At 38.6% G+C, this 8,229-nt stretch overlaps 1 protein-coding gene across 1 annotated transcript; it reads left to right on the top strand.

Annotated features, from left to right (window-relative positions):
- LOC113742897 (plasma membrane ATPase 4) lies at positions 1-6,588 on the top strand. Its single transcript, XM_027270912.2, has 15 exons — positions 1-249; positions 1,040-1,159; positions 1,255-1,353; positions 1,542-1,679; positions 1,807-2,121; positions 2,451-2,777; positions 2,874-2,993; positions 3,371-3,493; positions 3,581-3,685; positions 4,006-4,315; positions 4,591-5,105; positions 5,261-5,434; positions 5,527-5,709; positions 5,814-5,995; positions 6,088-6,588. The coding sequence occupies exons 1-15, from the start codon at positions 193-195 to the stop codon at positions 6,182-6,184; spliced, it is 2,865 nt and encodes a 954-aa protein (XP_027126713.1). The 5' UTR covers positions 1-192; the 3' UTR covers positions 6,185-6,588.
- The last annotated feature ends 1,641 nt before the right edge of the window (positions 6,589-8,229 follow it).

The following is an 8,229-nucleotide window of genomic DNA, read 5'->3' as shown; positions in this document are numbered from 1 at the left end:
TATTTGCAAGCTGTGACTTAGTAGAAGTAGAGAGCCATGCAGTTCCATAATACAATCAATTTTTTGAATCTCTAATTTAGAGAAGAAATAACGAAATCAAACGATTATATCAAGCAGAATCGTAGAAATATTTACGTAAATAGATCATAGAATTGAATCCAAGGGGACAGAATTTGAAGATTCCCAGGAGCGATGGCGGACAACAGAAGCATCAGCTTGGAAGAGATTAGGAAGGAGAATGTTGATCTTGTACGGAGCCTGTTTTCTTGCTTCTCTTGTTTCGTTGATTGCAACCATTTTTATTTTCTTCGTACTTATTTCTGGTTGTTTTTCTCGGATTATTAATTTTGATATGCGTTTATATCTTGCCTTTGTGTAATATACGTATGAATATATTCTCTGCGGCTGCTCTTTTAAAACAGTAGGTTCGAAAATCGCTATTATGAAAGTTGAACCCGAAAGAAAGAAATCTTGTTCCGATATTAATTTTTAGATTTATTTTAGTTAAGCTGTCTCGATTTTTCTTTTTCTTTTTTTGGTTAAGTTGATTAATTATGCATCAATATTTGCTGTTAGTACTCGCAAGCCGAAAGTGATATATGTTTCAATTTTTATTGTTGCTTCTTTCAAGTATCGTCTTTGACTTTTTTTGTTTACAAATGTTTGCTTCTGAGAGAAGATGATGAGCGGTGGATTCATGTCACCTGTTTGAGAACTGTTTGGCATCAACCTGCATGTCTAATTTATATAAGTGATTCGGGGTTTGTTTTTTGATTGATTATTTTATCTGATTGTATATTTTGAAAAGTTTTTAAATTATAGGGTTGATATTCGGAAAATTGATTTTCAAGGGTCGAGAAATGGTTTATTTCATATTGCTGTGTTTATTTCTAATGTATAGACATACGTATAAATGATCAGGTGAAAATTTTAAAATTTTGTAAAGAAATGGAAGAATACATTATCTGAGCCCATTCACTGAGCAATCTGCACTAAGAGGTGCTGTTTGTTAACGGGTTTTGTTTTTGCTCACGTAAAGGAGAGCATACCGGTTCAAGAAGTATTTGAACAGCTAAATTGCTCAAGGGAAGGATTGACCACCCAGGAAGCACAACAGAGGCTCCAAATCTTTGGGCCTAACAAGCTAGAGGAGAAAAAGGCAAATTTCATTTGCTCTATTTCAGTTGTATCAAGTTTACCTGCTTCGTTATTATATATGGGTGATGAAACTCGTTTAAAAATTTCTTCAAACAGGAAAGCAAAATTCTCAAGTTCTTGGGTTTTATGTGGAACCCTTTGTCCTGGGTCATGGAAGCAGCTGCAGTCATAGCCATTGCCTTGGCAAATGGACAGGTACTTCTTGTACCTTTTTGTTTTTCTTGTTTCCTTAGTTTTCTTTTCTTTTCCATACCCAAAATATTTAATCGGTTTCTTAGTTTTGGATTAAATCCCGGGGATTGGCAAGATGAAAAACTTAAAGTACAATGAAAGTACAATGAAAAACTCATTGTAATTCTTAAAGTACAATGAAAAACTTGCAGGGCAAGCCTCCAGATTGGCAAGATTTTCTTGGCATTATAATTCTGCTGGTTATCAACTCCACCATAAGCTTCGTTGAAGAAAACAATGCTGGCAATGCTGCAGCAGCTCTAATGGCCGGTCTTGCACCAAAAACAAAGGTAGTTTTCGTTAGCAGAAGGTTGTGGACAACTTGAATTACCAGAAGCAAAGTCTGAATCCAACAACAAAGCCAGTGTGATAAACAAATTATGAATTGGTGTATGCTGTTATATTTGTTTTGTGTAGGTGTTGAGGGATGGTAGATGGATGGAGCAGGATGCGGCCATACTGGTCCCAGGTGATATAATAAGCATCAAGCTGGGAGATATCATCCCTGCTGATGCTCGTCTCCTGGAGGGGGATCCTCTCAAGATTGATCAATCTGCCCTTACTGGTGAGTCGCTGCCCGTGACAAAGAACCCAGCCGACGAAGTGTTTTCTGGTTCCACCTGTAAACAAGGCGAGATTGAGGCAGTTGCGATCGCCACTGGAATTAACACCTTTTTCGGAAAAGCAGCTCATCTTGTTGACAGCACCAACCAAGTTGGCCATTTCCAGAAGGTAGGTTCTCTATATTGTTGCTTCACACATTATATGAGCTGATAATGATATTCTACACCAAGTACTAGACATTAGTCACAAACCCGTAAATGACAAGATAAAAGGAACGCGAAAATTACATTTTCAGGAAGGTGATTTCTATTTATTTTTAGCCTCGATGCTTTCTGGGACTTGCGTATTCTGAATCAAGTTTTTGCATCACCAACAAGCTTTTTGCAAAATAACTTACTCAAATAGAGTTCTTCCCATAGCTTGACATCAAACATTCAGCTATTTCAGCTTTTGGTGATTTGACATTTTCTGACTTGCATTCTGATGGTTTTGATCAGGTGTTGACTGCCATTGGCAACTTCTGCATTTGTTCCATTGCTGTGGGAATAATGGTAGAGGTGGTGGTGATGTTCCCAATTCAGAAACGCAGGTATAGAGATGGGATTGATAATCTCTTGGTGCTTCTCATTGGTGGCATTCCAATTGCTATGCCAACAGTTTTGTCTGTGACAATGGCAATTGGGTCCCACCGGCTATCACAGCAAGGTGCTATCACCAAGAGGATGACTGCTATAGAAGAGATGGCTGGGATGGATGTCCTTTGTAGTGACAAGACAGGAACCCTCACTTTAAACAAGCTTACAGTAGACAAGAACCTAATTGAGGTTGGTCCCAATCTAAAGCTTTTACAGACAATATGAATCAGCTTGAGCTTCAGCCAACTTCAGTTTTTTTTCTTTAATGTTTGTCACATGGTGCAGGTGTTTACAAAAGATGTGGATAGGGATACTGTAATTCTTCTTGGAGCTAGGGCTTCCAGGGTGGAGAATCAAGATGCCATTGATGCTTGCATAGTTGGAATGTTGGCTGATCCAAGAGAGGTATAAACAGTTTTTTACTTCTCTCACATTCGCTGTACTTGTGAAGTGTTTCATTGGATCCTATGATCAGACTTTGATTTGCAACTTAGAGACCTCTCAGGTGCAACTTGACTGAAAAAATGAAAAAGAATGAGCCCATTTTATTGTGTAGCTTTGATAACTTATGTCTTGAAAGGTTACGTAAAAAACCCTTATAATCATCCGCACTGCTGATTCCACCTCTAGTTTGATAGAAGTTGTACATGATGTGAAACTAAATCAACTTTTTGCATTAATGTCATTCAACATGGATTGTCATCGCCCTCTACCCCAAGCTCGTTACTTTGCATAAATCATTTACCTTTTATGATGCTGATTTTGATGCTTGAATTTACCAGGCAAGAGCAGATATTACTGAGGTGCATTTTCTTCCCTTTAATCCTGTAGACAAACGCACTGCTATCACTTATTTTGACTCCCGTGGAGATTGGTATAGAGTCAGCAAAGGTGCTCCTGAACAGGTAAAACACAAAGTCTAGGGTTTTATCTTATATCTGATCCTAGGTTCAAGTCTAACACTTGCCTATTTATCTGAGATCTTTCTCCAGATTGCTGATTTATGTGGCCTAAGGGAAGATATGAAGAGGAAACTTCATTCTATAATTGACAAGTTTGCTGATCGGGGTCTTCGCTCTCTTGCTGTTGCCCAACAGGCAAGCTAGTGAATCTCATTTAATTGGGTTACTTTTCTCGTCAATTTTTGATAAGAACTCATAATAAGTCAAGTTCAATTCAAATTAATTATTTTGACTGACTGTTTTTACGTAAATTATAAGTAGAAAGACCGCAGGAACTAGAATGAATACTGCAGTGGAGTGTGAGGCTAAAGGTTAAGAGAATACTTCGCTTTAGACATAGTGGGCCCCTGTGGGAGGCTCGCACGACGGGCTGTTGTGCTTCGGCTATGATAATTGGGCTCTCAGCTTTAAAAATGGTACCTAGTACTAATAAACTTGCTGTCCTTCTTTTGCAGACCGTACCAGAGAAGACCAAGGAGGGTCAGGGAGGACCCTGGGTATTTGTGGGACTCTTGCCTCTCTTTGATCCTCCGAGGCATGATAGTGGAGAAACCATCAAACGTGCCTTACACTTAGGTGTCAATGTTAAGATGATTACTGGCGATCAGCTCGCCATTGCCAAGGAGACTGGTCGAAGGCTTGGCATGGGGATCAACATGTATCCTTCTTCGTCCCTCCTCGGTCAACACAAAGATGAAACCATTTCTAACCTTCCTGTTGAGGAGCTCATTGAGAAGGCAGATGGCTTTGCTGGCGTCTTCCCTGGTGAGCCGGCCATCTCTCTCTATTTTAATGTTTTGTCATTTTTACATCCAACAAACCTTCCACTTAGAGTTTTGAGTTTTATGAAGTTGCTATTGGAGAAGCTTAAGTCACACTTGACTTGAGATACTATGTTTTATATTTTGTAATCCAGCTGTAGAGAAGAAGCACGCATTTAGCCTCTCCAGTAGGAATGCTGAGTGATTGAGTCGTTTTACTTGATATGTTCAGCTAATAGTTCTTTGAAATGTTCTAACACTACCTAAGGATGAATACAGAACATAAATATGAGATTGTGAAAAAGCTGCAAGAGAGAAAGCACATTTGTGGGATGACAGGAGACGGTGTGAATGATGCCCCAGCACTAAAGAAGGCTGATATTGGAATTGCAGTGGCTGATGCCACCGATGCTGCCCGGGGTGCATCAGACATAGTGCTGACAGAGCCAGGACTTAGCGTGATAGTTAGTGCTGTTTTGACAAGTAGAGCTATATTCCAGAGAATGAAGAATTATACCATATATGCAGTTTCCATTACAATCAGAATTGTCCTTGGTTTTATGCTCATTGCACTTATTTGGAAGTTCGATTTCTCACCATTCATGGTTCTAATTATTGCCATCCTAAATGATGGAACCATCATGACCATTTCAAAAGACAAGGTGCGACCATCACCCATGCCCGACTCATGGAAGCTGAGAGAAATTTTTGCTACTGGTATAGTTTTGGGCACTTATCTTGCTGTGATGACTGTCATTTTCTTTTGGGCTGCACAGGGTTCAAATTTCTTCTCGGTAAGGTTCTACTCTTTCAATAAAAACTAGATTATCCCTCTTGGATATCTCTTAGATGCATATTGCAGTTGGTGTCCTATTCGTGTCCTTTTCTCTGATATCCTAATCTCTCACTTTCCTCCCTGCCAAAATTGATGTTTCAACTGAAATGCCAGGATAAATTTGGTGTAAGGTCAATCAGAGACAAGCACCACGAGCTAAATTCAGCACTCTACCTGCAAGTGAGTATTGTTAGTCAAGCACTCATCTTTGTTACTCGGTCCAGGAGCTGGTCTTTTGTAGAACGTCCTGGTCTTCTGCTCGTGGGTGCTTTTGTAGTAGCACAACTGGTAAGTCTATTCCATCCTTATTGCCTCCCTTCGCCCTAAATTCCTGTGACTATATATATATATTCTGCTGATTGGTTCCTTGGTATCCATAGATAGCCACTTTGATTGCGGTCTATGCAAACTGGGAATTTGCTTATATTCATGGCATAGGCTGGGGATGGGCTGGAGTGATTTGGCTCTATAGTGTTATCTTCTACATCCCTCTGGATGTAATGAAATTTTTTATAAGATATTGCTTGACCGGCAGAGCTTGGAATAACCTACTTCAGAACAAGGTAATCTTGTCACCAGTTTATTCATCAAGAACGAAAAACATTTATTATCCTTGCCCAGAATAAGAATACGTGCTTATCTTTGCCTCAAATCATCTGGTTCTTAGACCGCTTTCACTACAAAGAAGGATTATGGTAGGGGAGAAAGGGAGGCACAATGGGCTTTGGCTCAGCGCACATTGCATGGCCTCCATCCTCCAGAGAACTCGGATATTTTGAATGACAAAAACAACTATAGAGAGTTGTCTGAAATTGCTGAACAGGCCAAGAAACGTGCTGAGGTCGCAAGGTAATTTCCCTTGTTGGGAATTTAAACGTAAACTGAGTTAAATTCTTGATTGTGCTTCCTGTCTTATTGCTTGTATTCCTTTGGCTTTCAAGGCTAAGGGAGCTTCATACGCTCAAGGGGCATGTGGAATCAGTGGTGAAGCTCAAGGGTCTTGACATCGAGACGATCCAACAACACTACACAGTTTAGATGAGAGCAAAAGAGGATGTGGGAACTCCCAATTATTCACAAGTTTCCATGTCTTCTTTTTTCCATCTCCGGTTTATTAATGAAAACTTTAGTTGTCCATTCCCAGAAAAGTTTGGGAAGAGAAAACAATAGGAAATTAGATTTTCTTATGCCCTTGTTTTTCTCTTGTTGAATCTTAGATTTCGTGGGGATGATGATAATTTGAGGGTTGGGAAGATACCAACAGATAGAAAGTGGAGCCTTGCAGTAGAAAAGCTAGTTGGGCAGTGGCTTTTAATCGTAGTGCTACTTCATTGTGTTAGGCAGCTAATGTGGTCAAGTTTGCTTTGGCATATCGAATTTTGCTACTAGTCAGGCTATTTTTCAAAGCCGCATTTCTAAGCTTTTTTTGTTGCCCCTTTTCACGTTAAGTATACAGTTATTAGAAATTAGTATGCAGCAGTTATGCTGTTGCTTAACATACTTTTTGTTGAGATTCATCTAGCACTGTGTTTTCTACCTTCAGATTCTTCTGAATAGCGACCAAATAAAGACATTTGTTCTGCGTTAAATGTGTTTCAAATGTTATCCTACTTCACTGGATGTGAACCTACCAAAAGCAAAATGTCCAATTACATATCGAGAACAAATCACACGAAAATGTTCCAGCTACCATATCTAATTTTGTAAATATGATATCTCTGTTGTTGTTATTACCTATTAGTTTCATTGAAATGTGCATGGTGAAGCTTGCTACTTCATTAACTTGCTAGACTTCCATGTTAGATGTCCTGTCCTATATTCTTGGCCACGTTGGCAAAAGATCAAATGTTATACTCCTAGTATATTTCTAATTCTATAACAATTTTCTCTCGTTTCTACTAGATATGTTACAGATATTTTAGACTGAGGGTTTAATCTTTTGCACTAATTAAAATCTTCATCAATTTGTTGAATACGAAGGAAATGTTATATTTGGACGCGATAGAAACGAGAAACTATGATGAACAATACATATGAAGTTTAGTTAGCTTATGAAGACAATTCAGCTGTCAATTAGTTACCTTGCACCAGTCCCAAAGTCTACAAGGTTCTCTTGTTTGGCTTCTTGCTTTTCACTGTCTTGTGTTATTCTACTAAGGCGCAGAAATTTTGCAATCTTAATCTGAAATTTAACACTTACATGATAAAAAAAAAATTGACAAAATAAGGAACATTTTCTCAAATAAGAATAATGTGTTGCTTTGTGTCTTTCAAGTTCAATTCTGTTGAGATGCTTAATTTTCATATTCTTAGTTCTGTCAACTGGACCGTCATCAATTCTGATGAATAAAGCTGTCTAATTCATCATCGGTTGCCTGATTTCTGTGGCCAATCTGTAGATAATAACATGCTTATCAGTTAGCAGCACAGATACTTGAAAATTTTGGGGGCTGTTTCCTAGAACTCCAGGCTCTATGCTGTCTCTATTAGAAAGAAACTTTGTTAAGAAGGCAATCTATTATCTATATTGGTACTAAATTTGCTTGGCATATTTAAGATCGCATTAATATTTTCGAATTCCAGTTCACACGTGATTTGAATCCTTTCCTTAGTAGGTCTCTTTGAATTGCTTTACGAGTCTATCCCTCCAATTTCATGAACTCGAAAATAGAAAATTCTTTGTAAGCAGAATGTGAACAGATGTGCCCCGTTTGAAGAGGATCAGATCGAAATATCCCTTTTCATTCCGAACTATGCTGAGCATTAACACTAGAAACCTTTATAACAAAACACTTTTAACGTACTTTTTGTGTGTGTGTGTGTGTAAAGAACTTAACATGCATGAGATATTATCTACAATTCTAAAATTCTTCAGTGATGCTCTCTAGACTTGGTTGCCAGCGATCAAAAGACGATAATCTTTTAGGACTGCTTCCATGATCTATGGTCCTCCTGATAGCCAGTGCATCTGTCTCAGATGATCCAAAGCTCTTTGGAGATCCTGTTTTCTTGCTTTTATCCTTACTACTGGCTTTCATCTTCATTCCAGTAATCAAGAATGTAAAGCAGTTATCACCTTTCCT

Source organism: Coffea arabica, chromosome 4e (assembly GCF_036785885.1).
Source record: "Coffea arabica cultivar ET-39 chromosome 4e, Coffea Arabica ET-39 HiFi, whole genome shotgun sequence".
In the NCBI taxonomy this organism is placed as follows: domain Eukaryota; kingdom Viridiplantae; phylum Streptophyta; class Magnoliopsida; order Gentianales; family Rubiaceae; genus Coffea; species Coffea arabica.
This window is presented reverse-complemented; position numbering and strand designations above follow the sequence as displayed.

What these genes read in the sequence shown, in the direction of transcription:
- LOC113742897 (XM_027270912.2), top strand. Translation starts at nt 193, where the DNA reads ATGGCGGACAACAGAAGCATCAGCTTGGAAGAGATTAGGAAGGAGAAT. An exon ending in AAGTTGGCCATTTCCAGAAG is followed by an intron (nt 2,122 to 2,450) that starts GTAGGTTCTCTA and finishes GGTTTTGATCAG; the next exon opens with GTGTTGACTGCCATTGGCAA. An exon ending in GCAAAGGTGCTCCTGAACAG is followed by an intron (nt 3,494 to 3,580) that starts GTAAAACACAAA and finishes ATCTTTCTCCAG; the next exon opens with ATTGCTGATTTATGTGGCCT.